Source organism: Lactuca saligna, chromosome 4 (assembly GCF_052625555.1).
Source record: "Lactuca saligna cultivar CGN05327 chromosome 4, ASM5262555v1, whole genome shotgun sequence".
NCBI lineage: Eukaryota > Viridiplantae > Streptophyta > Magnoliopsida > Asterales > Asteraceae > Lactuca > Lactuca saligna.
Window position 1 is genome coordinate 43,561,386 of NC_136420.1, and position 18,283 is coordinate 43,579,668.

The window sequence follows — 18,283 nt, forward strand, 5'->3', positions numbered from 1 at the left end:
CATCTTTAAGGACCTGCACTAAGGATCATCACAAATATTGAGTAGACAATACTACTTCGGGGATTCCTCCGCAATACATGTCAGTAAGGAATAAAGTACATCGCATGAACATCTAGTTCGTTACATACATGTTGCGAACCTGCCAATTTTCCATTGTACCGTCTAAAATAGTTTGTGGTCATCATATATACTATGGTAGATGACTACATCGCACATCGCTAGTAAAGTCACGGCCTCTCCTCAATATTTTTCATCTCTCATCACTCATTGCTACCCAATATATTATAAGTATGAAAATACATATACGGTTAAATAAAAAAACATCTTATATTGATTCATGTTACACATAATATCCTAATCACAGGTAATAAGCACATATAACAATTAATTATCTAAATACTTCATATCTATTTGTAAGATGAAAGTAACCATACACTCACTTGTTAAAGTGGATGACTTGTGATTTGGACAGTGCTTCGCCTAACACCTTAACTTTTCCTTTTGAAAGACCTACATATAAATATCACTAAGCCTTAATCTTTGTTTCATAATTACTGTGACTATAATGATGATAGTCTAGACTCTTCATTAATAATCCCAATAAATACCGATCTATAGTTGATAATGAACAACTAGGTAATATCATATCATAGGTAATGTCTATTTGGTATACAAAGTAAACACCTCACTAAATCTAACCTAGACATAATTCCCGTGAGTAGATCAATCGGGATTTTGACTTGGAATCACTAATAAATTTTATTTATAGATTCATAAAAATGAATATGAATAAAAATATAAGTTACACTTGAAGTATTTTAGGTGCAACTAGCAAAAATCGGGAAATTACAAGGGTAGAACTTTGACCAAAAAGCTTCTATTTTTCGGGCTCTCTGATGCTGAAGGGCCATGCTAAAGTAGTCAGGAACTATGGATTATTGCGGCTAGGGGTGTGGGAGGGTTTCCAGAGGATTTGGGGCTGAATGGGTGAAAAAATGAGCAGTTAACGCAACATATTTATAGGCTGGAAAAGGGGTGTGTCGTGCCTATACATGGACTGCGCTACGTGTTACTAGGACGTTGTTCCTACGATTCATTGCCACATGTCGCATTCTGCCTGGTCCACGTTGCCCCTTCTAGAAGCGCGCGTCGCGCCTACCTAGCCAGCATGCTACACTCTTTGAAAAAGTTCTAAAAATGGTATATTTCTCATACGAGCTTCATTTTTGACGTTATTGTGAAACAATTCCACATTCCACATTCCTTAAGATAGTCGTGGAACTCGATTGTGAAACAATTCCACATTCCTTAAGATAGTCGTGGAACTCGATACTAAGATAATAACCACCCCTATCGGATTTGAGCATATTTATCTTCCCGCCCAATTGATTCTCCACTTCTTGTTTGAACTCTTTGAACTTTACAAAGGTTTCCGACTTGTGCTTGATTAAGTAAATATACCCATATCTGCTATAATCGTTGGTAAACGTAGCATAGAAGCGATTAGCATCCCTTATAGTGGATATGAAGGGCCCACACACATCGGTGTGTATGATATCCAACAATCACTCACCTCTTTCACAAGTACCAGTGAAATGTGATTTGTTCATCTTTCCAAGCAGACAAAATTCACACGTGTCATCCGACTTTAGGTCAAATGACTCCAACACTCTATCCGTTTGGAGTTAGGATATGTGCTTCTTGTTGACATGTCCAAGACGACAATGTCACAAGCATGCCTTGTCTAAACCATTGGACGAATCAATATGCAACATAGTATTTCCTAAGTTGTCTACAACCATAACTGTTTCATATATACCATTACAAGGCAATGATTCAAAATAAAAAGTACCATTATAGAAAGCATTAATAGAACCAATTTCATTATTGAATGAAAATCTAAAACCTTTTCTATACAAATCACGAAAGGAAATAATATTCCTCGTCATTTTTGATGAGTAGCAACAATCGTTCAAATCTAATCCTAACCCACTACTAAGCACTAAAGAATAAACTCCAATCTTGGTGACATGCGACACTTTCCTATTCCCTATGGTCAAGTTTATCTTCCCATGCTCCACATCCCTACTTCTTTTTAGCCCCTGCAAATCAGAACAAATGTGAAAACCACATCCTGTATCAAGGACCCAAGAACTAGCATGCAATGAGTTATTAGAATGAATAATATAAATACCTGTGAAGGTGGGCTTTATCTTCCTATCCTTGATATCTTGTAGATACTTCGGGCAACTTTGTTTCCAATGCCCTTTGTCGTGACAGTGAAAGTACTATGCATCTTTTGGATCAGATGAAGGAGCAGCAGAACCACCTTTTCCTTTGGACCCATTTGAAGAGGATCCATCATTAGACTTTCCCTTGTAATTCTTAGAGGGAGATTTCCTCTTCTTCTCCTTCCCATGTCCAATAGCCAAGACTGGGGCAACAATAGTAATAGTGGTTACGATAACTTTGCCTTTCAACCCACTTTCAGTAGTTCTTAACAACCCTTGAAGTTTGCTCAAAGTTCCTCCTTATTCATATGATAAGTCATCTTGAAGTGATCATAACAAGGAGGTAAATAGTGGAGAATGATATCAATATCCAACTCTTCGTCAAAGTTGACATTCAAATTAAGCAAACGATCCACATACCTTTGCATTCTTTGCAAATGGCTCATGATGGACTCTCCACCTTTCATCTTGGTCGTTATTAACAAGCCAACGATCTCGTACCTTTCTTGATGCGAACTTTGATGGTACTTTTCCATCAAGTCTTGGCACATCTCGTAAGGCCAGTAGTCCTCATAGAACTAATGCAGCTCGGGAGTCATAGTGGCTACCATTATACATGCCACCTTTGTCGCATCCTTTTCGTGAGCCCTATACTCAACAATTTCTTCAGCGGAGGCTTTAGTTTCATCTATCTCTTTAACCTTTCATCGATGACGTATTCTTTCTCCTCATATCAGAGGGCCATGCGGATGTTGCGGATCCAATCATTGAAGTTGGACCCATCGAAGGTGACCCTCCCACAGATGTTCAAAAGAGAAAAGGAGCTTGAGGGATTCAAGCGTGAAGCGTTGTTTGAGCCATACATCTGAAAAAGAAAAGGAACAAAGTTTAGATTAGATAAGCAATCCTTAATATAACACCCAAATGAAATATTAAGGCTAGGATCCAACACTATAATTCACAAAACGGAAGAGAGATTCCGTAATCCAGTTGCAAATTACATGAAGGTAACGATTTACCAATTTCCACCATGAAAAACGAAGTAAACATCTAGGTTTTAAATGAAATGAAATTCTTAGATTCTTTTAAGATTCATTGAAATTTTCAATGGCATGTTTAATCTCGATTATTCCCTTCATGTTTGTGACTGGGATACCAAGGATCACAAATAAGGTGTGAATAACCATGCAAATTAGCTTGGTACTCTAAAGTCATTTACCATCTAATCAATGTGCCGGTTAATCACACACGCTCCATTGATCTATGATAATTCTCGAGCTACCCTTCTCCACCCTTGTTAGTCCAAGTTAGTGTGTCGGTTTACCACACATGCCCCACTAACGACTTTGACAAGGTGAAAAGTGTAACTTCATGGAATAGCATCATTTTCACATTTTTCCTAAAGTAACTAAGATTGGGAATTTACAAAACCATTTAGTTACTTTATAATAATCATTGAACTTATTAATGAGGAATTAATGTCCTATCCTACCTGTTCGGCTAATGACCCTCCACTAGTCAAGATTGCGGTGGGTAAGAGTGGATACCCAATGACGGTCATTTTATAAGCCCTTCCTTAAACACCTTTTATAGATCAGCTTCGTGAATGAGGCCTACTAACGGTAAGACTGACTCATCTTATATATATATATATATATATATATATATATATATATATATATATATATATATATATATATATATAAGTATTAAGTTTTTAATATTATAATATTATACGGGTTGTATTTTGAACTTTTAAAACAATAGGGTTTTAGAATTTACTATTTCAAAATTAAAGCTTTTTAATCAAATTTTAAATTTCAAAACTTGAGTGCAAGTATTGAAATGTTTCAAAACTTTTAGATCAAATCTTAAAATAATTTAAATTAATCATATAATTTTATCTTTATCAAAAATTAACCTAATCCAGTTAATTTGGTAAGATAAATGCAAATCAAATTTTACAAATAATTAGTTTATCACATAATCTTGTAATTATCTTAAAATCTGACCATTATCTTTTAATTAGATGAGGATAATGTGACATCCCCAAAATCACGGCCAGAAAAGACCGATTTTGTTTATGCTTTATAAAAATCAGAGTACTTCATTTTATAAAAAGGTTGCGGAATTTGTTTCCAGAAAAACACAATAAATACGTTATTAAAACATTTTCAAAGAAACGTATTTTTATTCATCTTAAAACGTTTGGGATGTCATCGTTAATACAGAAACATAAGCATAAACAGAACTTACATTTATTTACACTAGTGATCTACATCTCTTTAAATCTCTCAGTGTAAAGTGACTTCATATCAACACCTGTGATATACATAAACTGAGTGGGTCAGGTTGGGAAACCTGGTGAGTACATAGGGTTTTCAACCCACAATAATATAATTGTTATGTTTAATCATCAAACAATTAACCCCATTACCCATCCTTGTTATCTTCTTTACTCTTAAGGATTTAACCTAAGAGTCGTCTATCCTGCATTTGTTTATTCCGAAGTCCCTTACTTCCAGGGTTATAGGACTGGCACTAAATCCATAGCTGCCGATGTTAGTTCGTAAAGCACTAATTCCATAGCTGCTATATCCTACTCATCGGGTACTAAATCCATAGCTACCAGCGTTCAACAGGTACTAAGTCCATAGCTACCAATTCCTACAGGTACTAAATCCATAGCTACCAGCGTCTAACTAATAGGTACTAAGTCCATAGCTACCAATTTCTAACAGGTACTAAATCCATAGCTACCAACGTCTGACATGTACTAAGTCCATAACTACCGGTGTTTCTCCCATAGGCACTAAGTCTATAGCTGCCAATGTATACTCACGTCATCTTCTATCTCTCATCATCTATCTACCCATCATCATACCCCACATATTCGTACATATAAAATACGTATACAGTTTAAATCCTTTAAAACATGTATAAAACGTTCATCCAACATAGACAGTAAGTATTCAGATAATATGCACACATAGCACGTAGTTTATATTAAATACTTCATATCTATGTGTAAGTTGAAAGGGACTATGCACTCACATGATTAGGTGGTGATTCCGAACTCAGACAGCACTTCGTTATCTCAAAACAATTTTCCTCGACAAAACCTAGTATCAATACCACTAGGGTTTAGTTTTTAACGTTAACCACGACTAATTAATAGTCTAGCTATTATTACTATTATATAAGCGTTAAATAACACTCAATATAACTCATAATAATAGCCCAAATAATTATTTTAAGGTCCTAATAATGTTACTATAATTAAATAAAATCTATATTAAATATAGTATAGGCGTAGCTCACTTACAACGAGTTTTTATTAAAAATCGGGTTTCGCTGGAGCAGCGTTTCCAAGCCGAAAGCTTTTCTTCTCGGAGCCGTCGGGCGCTCCGGGGCTTTCTTCTCGTGCTAGGGAGGTTCCGTAGACTTGGGAGGGGTTTAGGGAGGCTAGAGAGAAGTTAGAGAGAGAAAGAGAGGCTTATGGTGTGAAGAAAATATGAGGAGTTCACCCTTGTATTTATAGGAGCTTTATAGTAAAGTAGTCTCTAAGCTTCGTCCGTAACTTTTGCATACAAGCTCCATTTTTGTATGTCTTTTTACCGTTGAGTTCCTATTAATGAGATCTTTAACTTGCATTTAGACCTCGTTGGCTAATTCTCATTCTATCTCGGATTTACAAAACTGTATCGAATTCGCCGCGCTCGAAAAGTAGGGACTAAGCTTCGTCCATAACTTTCGCATACGAGCTCCATTTTTGTCTGTCTTTTTACCGTTGAGTTCCTATTAATGAGATTTTCAACTCTCATTTAAATCGCATAAGCCAAAAACCGCTCGAACTAAAATTCGAGTTTCGGGTTGTACACTACTAAGCTGAAACTTTGAAAAATCATAACTTCCTCATACGAAGTCAGATTTGGGCGTTCTTTTTACGGATTTTCTCATTTTAACATACTCTACGACTTTGGTTTAGATAACTAAGGCTAAAAAGTTTTCTATCATAAATTCACTTTTTACGCTTCCCGGTGCCGTGCCGGTTTTGCCGTAAAACTTCGACGGGCCATAACTTCTTCGTTATAACTCAGATTTCGGCGTTCTTTATATGTACGGAAACCTTGTGACATATACTATAACTTGGTTAAAATTATTTATTCTAAATAATCTTTTGCCGAAAAGTCGTTTTTGACCCATATTGCCTCTAAATTGACTTGCCCGGATCTACGGGCGTTACAGATAATCATTACCGTGATAGAAAAATCGAATTTTATCAGTCAAAACGACTTATGGTAATTATTTTTATCTAATTTAGGCTTAAAATTCGAAAATTGTGCAGTCAGACGAATCAACTTGTCGAGTCCCATATTGGACTCGTCGAGTTCATCTGGCAGAGTCCAGATTTCGACTGCTTTCAGCTTTGAACAATTAACCATGATATCAAATATAACAGAAAAACACCCTAAGTTCTGTTACCATTGATGGGTTTTGAGCACTACAACTTTCTTATGGTGTACATGCAATCCTAATGCTTTGGATCTAGGTTTTTCTCAAGTTATACATGCAATTCTAATCATCCAAAGCATGAACTCTATCTAGCATACAACTTTCGAGATTTATAACATAAAACAAAGTTGGGGAAAATGACATAAATGCCCAACAAACTTTCTAAGGTTGACCTTTTAAGTCCGTAAATTAATTTCGTGTCTTTATAGGGGCATAAGGTTAGAAGCAACCTATCTTTTTAGTCCTTCTAACCTATTGTAGCAGGTTTCAAGGATACATCGGCTATTTTCCATTTAAAAGTCAAAATCACATTTTGACTTTCTCAAAATTGATTTCCATTTTGTTCTTATTATATACAAATAAACCATAAACCTCATCTTAATACTTCCCGGGCAGCCGAATCTATCCCGTAATCACGATTCTTCTCAAAATCGATGCTTTTTTCGGAAGGTGAATGTGGACGCAGTTTGAAATGAAGGAGGGCATATCATGAAGGTGAATGTGGGAGAGTTTTAGATGGTGTCGTACGTCCCACCAATGGCATCACATATTTTTAACCTGCTCCGTCCAACAACTGGAGACTAAAGACGAAATATAGTGGTTTGCTCGATCCGGTGGTTATGATTTTGGAATAAGGATTTGGTTTCAATATATTTACTGTCTCGATTTTGGGTTTTGATTGGTTAAAAGGTAGGGTTTCGATTTTGAATTTTTTTTGTTTGGATATTGTGTTACGGTGTCGTTTTGTTGGTAGCTTCATCATCATCACTTCTCTAACATTTATAGGTTCCACCCACGAATCCAAGTTTCTACATCGTGGCTCTATCACACATCTTCTCAAATCAAAATCTTTGCAATTGGTAATGTTTGAGTGATAATGAACACATAAATTTGAATAATGAGGAATAATAAATTAGTGTTTTGGAAGGTGGGTTCAGACTGCAACAAAGTTGAAGAAGACTAGTTTTACATTAAAAAAATCATTGAACAACAGTGGTGGGTTGAATCAAGATAACCCCACTACCACCAAGTCAAAGAAGTGCAGGGGGTATAAGCTGCTAATGCATGAGGTACAACTTACAAGTCTATTGGATTCTCCTCCCATACACAGAAACACGTGACGGAAGACGACGTTGTTGTTATCATCTGTTGGACGTAAAATGATGCCGACAAACTCCATATCCAATGAAACAAAAGCATAATCATCAATGAAGGATGAAATTATACCAAACTCGTGTTCGAGGTTATCAGCATTCATAATTCGCATGAAAACCGGTAGCGTAGGAGACGAGAAGTTGTCGATCGACATTAGAACGGTAGTAAGAAGGCTCTCTGTTGGACAATTTAGAAATGGGAAAAAGTGGGGCGAAGAAGATGAATAGTACTGGGTTAAGGAATAATTGGTCAACAAACATCTGATGTGGCAAATGGGTAACCGGATGACCCCTTCATTTTGCTCAAAAGGACCTAATCGACCCGTCAAAGTGTAATTCGTTCCCTTATAAAGCCACAAAATAAGTTAAGTGGCTAAATGGGAAACCTTAGAAACATAATAGGGTATATATGTCATTTTCACAAACAAAGTTAGATGAATACATTTTCCTTGTAGCTTGTAGATTTTAACCTTCAAGAATGTAGTGTCTCAATTATTGCACCTTTAGTGAGTCACAAACACCAAGTAGCAATTGGAAGAATATGAGAGATGTTGAGAAGCTCTAAAAATCGGCTAAGGTTCTTTGCTTGGAAGCATTGGCCGATTTTAGGGATCTAAGGGGTTCCTTATATAGCTGAGCTACTAGGGTTTCAGGTAAAACCCTAATTTGATTGGTTAAGCCTTAAGCAGTCCAATAGATCCTTCTAGAAGTCCCCATTGGACGAAATCTATGTGGACTACACATAGAATTTCGTCCACCCCTTCCTAGGGATCCATAAGTCTAACTTGTAACTATTATATAATTATAATATCAATCCCCTATAATTTAATTAATCTTTTTTTATCACCAAATTAATTTCTGATCAATACTAATTAAATAATATGGTTTCTGAATTAATATATTATTCTTATAATATATAAATCACAATTAACCTCTTTCTCCATAATTCATCTATCAAATTGCTATGATGAAGGCAATCCAAAAGGACCATACTACTATTAAGTTTAGGTCAAGTACATTACCAATTGCATAGTATATAACCTTAGCAAACATAAACGAAAGATGGGGAACAAATGACATCGTTCGCAATCATTTTCCAAGAAACTTTCTCTATAAAAAACAATAGAAATAATGGCCATAGGCAAAAATAATAATAATAAATAAATAAATAATAATTTTAGTTTTGCAATTTATCAAAAAGACAAATGATTATGATTTTTATGGGCTGGATCAATGCAACTCTAAGTCTCTAATTTCTCTGGTATTAGTTGGACTGCATGAGGTACAAGTGTAAGAAGGTCTCACGATATTTCAATGTCTTGGCCATGTTTTTTATCCTTGTGGAAATCATTATAAACTTAATCTTTTTCCACATGATTAAACTTACTTATATCACAAAGTTCTCACAATTAGATTCATGGCCAATGCTTGTTTTCACATGTAACTTCATGGTCTCAAACACGGATCATCTCCCACCCCGGCTCCACTGAAATGTAATATATTGTGCATACTCCATATAAGATAGAATGAGTGAAACCATTTTTAAGAACTTAAAAAATATGGAGAACTTGTATAAAGAGAAGTGTAAGAAGATATATTGGTTAAGGCCAGCATTCATTCATCACAACCATGTTAAAGCAACTCATAAACATTGGCTTATGGTCGTGGCATTTGCTTTTATTTTTGTCTTCTTCATAGCTGCATTTTGGTTAGACCTTGTAAGTATCCTTAAACTCGACTACCTTCAATAAGAAGATACATATTTGTATTTTGGCTTGTAAGATAATGAACATGCATACAATAGTGTTTTTTTTTAATAGAAGTTCATCCCAGCGCTGAATTAATCCAATTTTGGAATGTTTAAATCACTAATGATCATCATTAGACCACCTTAATAGTGGTTGCATAATGTAGTTACATTTTAGATATTTGGCAAGGATTTAAAGCCTCGTCAAAATGGTCAATAGAAATACATACATAAAAAATACTTTGAGATATCTAATTTTTTTTAACTTAAAAAATGTAAAAATACCATATATATCTATATATTGGCTGAAGAAAAAATTTTAAAAAATGATTTTTAATTTTTTTTTTATGTGATTTTTATGTTTCCAAATATATATATATATATATATATATATATATATATATATATATATATATATATATAGAAGTAAGTTCATGCGAAAATATAAATATTCTGCGAAAACGCGAAAACAGATTTTATATTATGAAAATTAAACACATGTACTACAAAAAAATAATTTTATTAGCAATAAATTAAAGATAGTAAGTTTACATTGGATGGTGTTATGGTAATATAGATTTAAAGACGGTTTTTATAATTATATTTTTTTCACGTCCTTAATCATTTTTAAATTCATGTTTTCATAATAAAAATGTTAAAAATCATACTTTGGTAATATGAAACAGTTTATCATCTATCATCGATTATCATCATGTATTTCAAATTTTGGATGAATTATTTTCCAAAATATAATGTTGAGGTGACATAATATCATAGGTTTTTCTTGTTTTCGCGTTTTCGCAAATTATTTGCATTTTCGCATGAACCCTTCCCTATATATATATATATATATATATATATATATATATATATATATATATATATATATATATATATATATATATATATATATATATATATATATATCATTCGGTTGGCTTCCACTTTTAAGTTTCACATGCTTCTTCGTATATTCACGTGTATCTCACGTGATTTTTAAAATGCTTTGTAAATATTAAAAACTGAACAATGTCTAAAAACGTGATATGTCTGTGTTTTGGTTACATTTTCATCCAAATTTTCACTTAATTGTAATTAGTGCTTGTTTCCACATGTGACTCCATATGGCCACAAACATGCCCCCCCCCCCCCCCCCCCCTCCCTCCCTGTCACCCACCCACAGACACCCAAAAAAAATAGGAAAAAGAAAAACACTCCATCTAAAAACGTGATACATTGCGCATTTATAGACAAATAACATATTCAACAACTTTATTAGCAATATGAAGAACTTATATACAGGCCAAGACCAAAAACTGGTCGTTGTCGGAATCATGCTGTATGAGTTTGTATTTTGTGGCTCATTATTCTGACCTTTGTTTGCTTAATCATATACTTGTTGATTGTGTCTTGGTCAGACATATAGTAAGTCTCTTAATTAACTTTTTAATGAAAATAAAATTATTTTTAAACCTATATCGTAAAATTGACTGCTCTGTAAATGCAAAAGTAGTCATCATCCATTACACTTAGATATATTAAATGGAAAACTAAACCATAGTTAAAATTTTGCAGTCAACACAATGAACACATGGTAACAACCAAACTTTAAATAAACATATAATTTATATAAGTCCTTTTGGCAACTAATTGTTGATCACATATCACATATAGTTATATCTTCTATGCAAATAATGTATTTAGTAGTTTAATGTGTTGATCTAACTTGTACATGTATGTAGTCTATGTTTTCAGGTCGATCAATCCTGCAAATTAAAATAACCAAAGAAGAACATGACTTCCCTCTTGATTGTCGTAGATGGAATCAAACACCAACATGTCCAAAAAACTATCCAACAACGCATAAAAATCTAGACCATTCGTTGAACAAGACATGTCCGGATTACTTTCGATGGATCCACGAAGATCTACGACACTGGAGAGGGACAGGGATCACAAGAGACATGGTGGAGAGAGCAAAGTGGAATGCACATTTCAGACTAGTAATCCTTGATGGAAAAGCATATGTAGAAAGATTTAGAAAATCAATTCAAACTCGAGATTTGTTCACGCTATGGGGGTTTCAACAATTGTTAAGAAGGTACCCTGGCAGGGTTCCTGACCTTGAACTTATATTTGATTGTGATGATCGGCCGGTGTTTAATGCAAAACAATACTTTAGGAGGCCAAATCCTGGGCCTCCTCCATTGTTCAAGTATTGTTCTGATCCGTGGAGCTTGGATATCGTTTCACCCGATTGGTCCTTTTGGGGATGGTAATTATTCTCTCCAATAAATCTTTTTATTTATTTATTTAAATATTTGGGTGCTCTAAGTGACAATAATGGTTATGTCTTCCTTCATTCATAAACAACGATAACTGTAGTTGAAGGCCTAGTTTTGTTTTTTATGTGGATGATATTTTAACATGAAGGTGTTCATAGTTAAATCCCATATGATTTTAAGGTATATAATTATTTTTTTTCTTATATATAACAAAACCATCAAAATATATAAATTGTTTTCTGTATCTAATAAGTAATAACCACACCTTCCATTTTGCCAACTTTAGTTGAAACGTTTGCATTTTTCTCATCTTATAACAAAAAGAATTAAATCAATACATGAATCTAAATGAAACAAACTAATGGATCTAATTCAAATTTAAATCCAAAAAAACAAATGAATAATTTGATTGTACATTTGTATTGTAATAGGCCCGAGACAAACCAAAAGCCATGGGAAATTACATTGAAGGACATTAAAGAAGGAAACAAGAGGGTCAAATGGAACGAAAGGGTACCCTACGCGTATTGGAAGGGTAACCCTGGGGTGTCCCCTGTTAGGGGTGATCTTGTCAAGTGCAATGTTAACCAAACTTCTCATGTTGACTGGAATACTCGTTTATTTTTTCAGGTGCATTAACCTTCAGTTTGAACTTATAATATATTTTTAAATGTTAAGATGTGAGTAAATTTTCCGATAACTCTTTGGATGATAAACTTAAATAATTTTATTGGTGATTTAACACTTGGATAGAATTGGACCAATGAATCTGCAAATGGATACAAGCAGTCGAATATTGAAGATCAATGTACTTACAGGTAGAGAATAATTGTGAATATAAGATATATTTGAATGTAGAAAAACATAAAAATACATTTTCATTTAATTATTTGTGTATTATAACATCATATTTTATTACACTTCCTTGAAACTATTGATAAAATATTATTCAACACAATTTCATGAATAGGTATAAGATATATGTTGAAGGATGGGCATGGTCGGTTAGCGAGAAATACATATTGGCGTGTGACTCTCCAACATTATACATAACCCCGCATTACTACACATTCTTTTCAAGAGGGATGACACCCCTAGAACATTTTTGGCCTATTCGGGAAACTAATAAATGTAGATCTCTTAAATTTGGTGTCGAATGGGGCAACAATCACACTTCCAAGGTAAGTTCACATTTCACAAACATTTTTTTTATTGAAGTCTTGTTTGTTATGTAGGACAACACATGACATGACAATCTTGTATTTGTCCTGTGTTTCGTTTGTATTAAACTAAAAATGAGAATAACATGAATACATGATCAATGAGATGAAAGTTACATTTGTCCCAAACAAAATGGAGGAACAAGGACTAACTACTACTCTCTTATTTGTGTAAAAGATGTAAGTATCATTTCATTCTCAACTTTGAAAGTAATCCTATATATTGAGCTTGTCCAACTTCGTCCAATCATGTCGTGTATAACAAACATAACCTAAGGGTATGTGTTATGTGTTTTAATTTACGACCCTACTAGGCACAAGAGATGGGGAAGGCATCAAGCCGGTTCATTCAAGAGGATGTGAAGATGGAATATGTTTATGACTACATGTTACATTTATTGACGGAATACGCTAAGCTCTTGAAGTTCAAACCTATTATCCCTCCAAATGCAATGGAGCTATGTTCAGAGTCGATGGCGTGCTTTGCAGATGGAAAGTGGAAGGAGTTCATGGAAGAATCCCTCGTGCGCTACCCTTCGGATACAACTCCGTGTACTATGCCTCCACCCTATGATCCCTCCACCATTAAATATATCATTGACAACAACACAAGAGCAATAAAACAAGTTGAAATGTGGGAAGATGAATTTTGGAAGACTCACAACTTCAACAAATGACCAAATCTTGTAGTATTCAGTGGTAAAATTGCTTCGGGTTCTAGTAGCATCGATACTTTACATTATATCTACAAGTATCAAACATGTAGAGACCATAATTTGAATATGTGTATGTAAAAATGAGTTATATTGTGTTGTGAACGAAGTAAAATTCAGAAAACAATTATAAGATATTTTATTGCTCCCTTCCTGTTTACAGAAAAGTAAATTATCTTATTTAAAAAATTGGATCGTTAGAAGAAAAAATATATATAATCAGATTTATATTATCAAATTATTTATGAAAAAAAAAAAGTTGAAAACATGCTAGACGGTTTAACTTAATCCATCCCGCCAAAATTTACTCTTTGTAACGTGTTGCTCAATGTGTCACCAACATATTTTAATTACTACAGAAGGTTTATGTAACAACTACTTATGACATACCCTCAAGAGAGTTACTTGATTTATAATTGAATTGTAAAAGGTTACACATTATAGTCACCAACTGAAAATAAAATATAGAAGATAATTTCAAAAGTCAAACCACTGAATATTCAATGGTCCAACAAAATGAAATAGAAAAAAGGGGTCTTCAAAAGATTACATTAACAAAGAAACCAAGATATGTAAGTATGTATATATAAAGTATTTGAATATGTATAGGATTAGTCCTCTTCCGGTGGTTTCTCCTCCTCAGCTGGTGGTTCCGCTTGGCCATCCTCATCCTCCCCTCCTCCTCCTTCACCTTCCTCCTCCCCGGCTGGCTCAACTACATCCTCCGGCTTTGCATTGCTCCTTCTATTTGCAGCCTCGAGGACATGAGTGTAATTTCCTTTCTCCATGAAGAGTTGAGCAAAATGATGTTTGCAATAAAGAATACCATCAAGGGCAGCATATGATGAGTGTGTAAGAGGACACCCTCCATGAGCACATTTGAAGCATGATTTGTGGTATGGTTCTCCTTCCATTGTGATCTATAATAATGCTCGTAAAAAAAAATCGAATATGATTAGAAATAAGTGCATCCAATCTTGTGCTTTAACAAAAAAAGTATATTTTATATATCGCATCATGTCACAGCTTTTGTAATTATCAATGTACGTAATTACATACATTATTTTTCAAAATTAATTTTTAAACTCGTATCATTATCAACAAGTAATTTATAATTTATAAGAAGCAGTGTACGAACCTTTTCGAGAGGGTACACAGTCTTGTTACATTGTCTACATTTATCTTGCGTACCGGTGAATATAGACGAGACTTTGCTCGGAGGCGCCTTTTCTTTTTCTTTTGCTGCAGAATTTGGATACAAAATTGAAAACAAAAGCTTTCATAGTAATGGGAAAACAAATAACACGAAATTATATTACATTAAATCTTACTTGCATGAAAATTCTTGCTGAAATTTCCAGATTCCTTGAAGAGTTGTTCGAAATGATGCCTGCAGTAAAGAACTCCATCCATTGAGGAGTAGTTGCTCATCTGCAATATAATTTATATCAAAGATGATTGTAAATAATACTATATTAAATCAACTTGATGAATTCTTGGTATATTTCTGTATTGATGAATTCTAACACCAAATTTTATCGGAAACCTACCAAAATCAAACGTTTCCTTGAGGTTAAAAAGAAAAACCAAAAGAGTCAATTGTTTGTGCAATTAAATGGGGAAAAAACAAGCGATTCGTATCACATTAAGGCAAAGAAAAGCAACAAAACAAGAAAGAAATAAATAAAAGAAGATTTAGGAAACAAACCGAGAGAGTGCCTTTGCAATGGGTGCATCTAAAGCACGCTTTATGATAAGTAACTCCATCGGCAGTCAATAAATCAACAAAATAAACAGTCTTATCGCAAGTTTTGCATTTATCCAAAGTTCCTGTGAAAGACATCTTTTTTCCTTCTTATTTTCTTCTCAATTTTTTTCTGAAAAAAATAAAAAAATCCCAACAAGAGGAAAGGCACCCAACAAAATTGGGTTGTCAAATATTTAATTAATTGAAGATCAAAGGAAAAAGAATTCCTAGTTTGTATTTGACAATATATTTCATCTTAATTTTCTGTTTTTTGTGATGGATTAGAGGCCGAGTTAGGATTGATTTAGTGAAATAATGACACCTGAGTGGAGATCCTAATAATTTTGAGGCAATAATCCGATACTCATGGAGAGAAACAAGGTGGTTTTTTCTCTACTTTTGACCTATTCCTTCAATAAAACGATAATCACATACTTTTTGATATATAATTAATTAACAAGGTGTATAAATTTTCATTGATAGAAACAAAAACTAATTAAAGACAATTAACATTAGTGAAAGCAATAATCGTGATTTCATTTTTTAACTTTACCTCACACACCCTGGATTAAGGTTTAGATTGATACATACAATAATAAGATGAAAACAATAAGAAGATGTAAATTTACGTATCATTGGCAATTTACACAAGTGAAAAGTATTATCCTAAAAAAAGTCGGTACTTATATTTGGGGGTAGGAATTAACAAAGTTGTAAACATTGAGGTGCAAAGTGAACACTTCTCATTCATGTAGTTTTGCACCACCGCTGACTACGGCCCACTAAGGGGCTGTTTGATTTCTTGTTGCCCCAGTCCAGACAGACATTTTGACTGACCTGATCCGGTCAATGTGTTTGGTAACATCTGTTTTGCAGCTTACTCGGTCCTCAGTCAGTCCATCGTGCTCTAATTCGGTCCGCTAAAAAAAAGAAGCTGACTGGAAAATGGACGCATTTTGCCCTTGCCTTGACGCTAGCTCTCCATCTTCTTCACTCGATCGAAGCTGCTTTTCCTTCCACCAAATCGGTCCTCTCCCAGCCCATCTCCTTCTCCTTGAACGGACATCACTCATCCTCTCCAATGCTTCTGTCTATCCTCTTCAGCCTCGCTGGAAACCTATGTCGCTGCCATCCTCTTCACCGCCAACCACCTCCTTCATTGTCGAACTTCCAACTCCCTAAAACATCACAGTACCTACTTACATCCCCTTCGTTCATCGTCTTCCTCTTCCATCACCAGTTAGGTATTTCGTTTTTCTTTTCATTTTTTTTTTCAATTTGTACCGATTTGGGTTGTGGAACACGATTTGGCATTATGGGTATGTTAATTTGGAATGACAATGAGGTTAACCCATCTTAACTGGGTCAATTTATTTTCAATTTCAATATACTGCTTGTTGATTTCTTCAGATTCTATCAATTTCAATGTGATTGCTATTTTTTCACACAAAATCGATTTCTTTTCAATTGCGGGAATGCTGACTCCAGATGATCGACAAGGTGCGATTTCAATATTCTCCTGCATTGAATTGCATCCAATTTCAGGTTTAATTTGTCCTCCTTCTTATTACTTCTCTTTAATCCTTTTTTTTCTGAATAAATGGTTCCGTGAAAATGCAATTGTATTACTTGTCATTTTGTTGCAGATGATCTAATGTTTTGTGAGAATGCAAACGATCACCATAGTTTTTCATTTTATGTGTTTTGAATAGAATTTAAAAAAGAACAATAGTATATATTCTACAACAAATTGACAAATAGAGTGGTTGAAATTCTGCTTCACTTGTTGTACGAAGTAAATTTCTTTCTATGACCCATGATTCCCATGTCTTGTGACAGTATAGGATTTATGAACATGAAATTACTAATATTAGTATACCTTACATTTATGAACATGAGATTACTAAAATTTGTAACTAAATCTATGATTCAATCTATAATTTTCCAGCAAGTTTTCTATAGCTTTAGTAGTTGGGTCACCAAAAGATGCATAAAGAGGGATGTTTGAGAAAAATGCTTCAAAGGCTATTTTGTATGAATTAAATCCTAAATCCATGTAAATTTTTAATAGTTTCATGTATATAATCAAAGTTGATTATGGTTGATGTTGATACTCCAAACAGAAAATAAGGTAGAATGGCAATCTTTGAGCAGGTGCAAAATGGAATCACCTCAAAGCATAATGGGGTTGATGACGATGATTATGGTAATTCACTTTATGAAGAAGAAAGGGAAAAAACAATTGGTCCACAACTTGCAGTTTAGGGGTATGTGTGGTTGCTAGTGATGATGAGATGATAAGAGCATGGGAAGAAGGAAAAAGAACAATTTTGTAATTTTTTCAATATGGACTATGTGTGTATGAAAATTGTAAAATGTTGTATTATAATGCTACTTTGCTCCAGGAAAATCAAGTTATGGTTATAAGGAATACGGCTTGAAATGGTTTTTAGTTAATTTGTATTTTATATACTATTTCGTATATTTTTTTTTGATAATTATTAATTTATTTAGCAACTTTTATCAACTGAAACATGTTATGAGGCACAAAACATAACAAAATATATTGTTAACTTAGTAATAAAAATCTTATGATAGGTTGAGGGTAATATAGTCATTTAACACAGTCAGTCAGATGCAAAATCAAACATCAAGTTTTTATCAAAAGTTA

General features: G+C 34.0%; 2 protein-coding genes and 1 long non-coding RNA gene across 3 annotated transcripts; 2 read left to right on the forward strand and 1 right to left on the reverse strand.

Annotated features, from left to right (window-relative positions):
• Positions 1–9,459: 9,459 nt before the first annotated feature.
• Positions 9,460–13,891, forward strand: LOC145041725 (uncharacterized). Its single transcript, XM_078989883.1, has 6 exons — positions 9,460–9,618; positions 11,390–11,922; positions 12,364–12,562; positions 12,686–12,750; positions 12,903–13,113; positions 13,467–13,891. Exons 1-6 carry the CDS (start codon positions 9,460–9,462, stop codon positions 13,827–13,829), a joined length of 1,530 nt encoding a protein of 509 aa, XP_078846009.1. The 3' UTR covers positions 13,830–13,891.
• Positions 13,892–14,252: 361 nt separating this feature from the next.
• Positions 14,253–15,904, reverse strand: LOC145038460 (LIM domain-containing protein PLIM2b-like). The gene is made up of 4 exons (XM_078986818.1): positions 15,574–15,904; positions 15,197–15,296; positions 15,004–15,107; positions 14,253–14,785 (listed from the first exon to the last, which is right to left on the reverse strand). Exons 1-4 carry the CDS (start codon positions 15,706–15,708, stop codon positions 14,477–14,479), a joined length of 648 nt encoding a protein of 215 aa, XP_078842944.1. The 5' UTR covers positions 15,709–15,904; the 3' UTR covers positions 14,253–14,476.
• Positions 15,905–16,493: 589 nt separating this feature from the next.
• Positions 16,494–18,064, forward strand: LOC145038461 (uncharacterized). Its single transcript, XR_013679387.1, has 3 exons — positions 16,494–16,856; positions 17,023–17,157; positions 17,767–18,064. It is a non-coding gene; the product is annotated as an uncharacterized LOC145038461 (long non-coding RNA).
• The last annotated feature ends 219 nt before the right edge of the window (positions 18,065–18,283 follow it).

Excerpts from the sequence above, each read along its gene's own strand:
- LOC145038460 (XM_078986818.1), bottom strand. The coding sequence starts at position 15,708 with ATGTCTTTCACAGGAACTTTGGATAAATGCAAAACTTGCGATAAGACT. Across the intron at positions 15,108-15,196 it reads CAGCAAGAATTTTCATGCAA|CAAAAGAAAAAGAAAAGGCG; the intron begins GTAAGATTTAAT and ends CAAATTCTGCAG. Across the intron at positions 14,786-15,003 it reads CTGTGTACCCTCTCGAAAAG|ATCACAATGGAAGGAGAACC; the intron begins GTTCGTACACTG and ends GCATTATTATAG.
- LOC145041725 (XM_078989883.1), top strand. The coding sequence starts at position 9,460 with ATGGAGAACTTGTATAAAGAGAAGTGTAAGAAGATATATTGGTTAAGG. Across the intron at positions 9,619-11,389 it reads CTGCATTTTGGTTAGACCTT|TCTATGTTTTCAGGTCGATC; the intron begins GTAAGTATCCTT and ends ACATGTATGTAG. Across the intron at positions 11,923-12,363 it reads GATTGGTCCTTTTGGGGATG|GCCCGAGACAAACCAAAAGC; the intron begins GTAATTATTCTC and ends GTATTGTAATAG.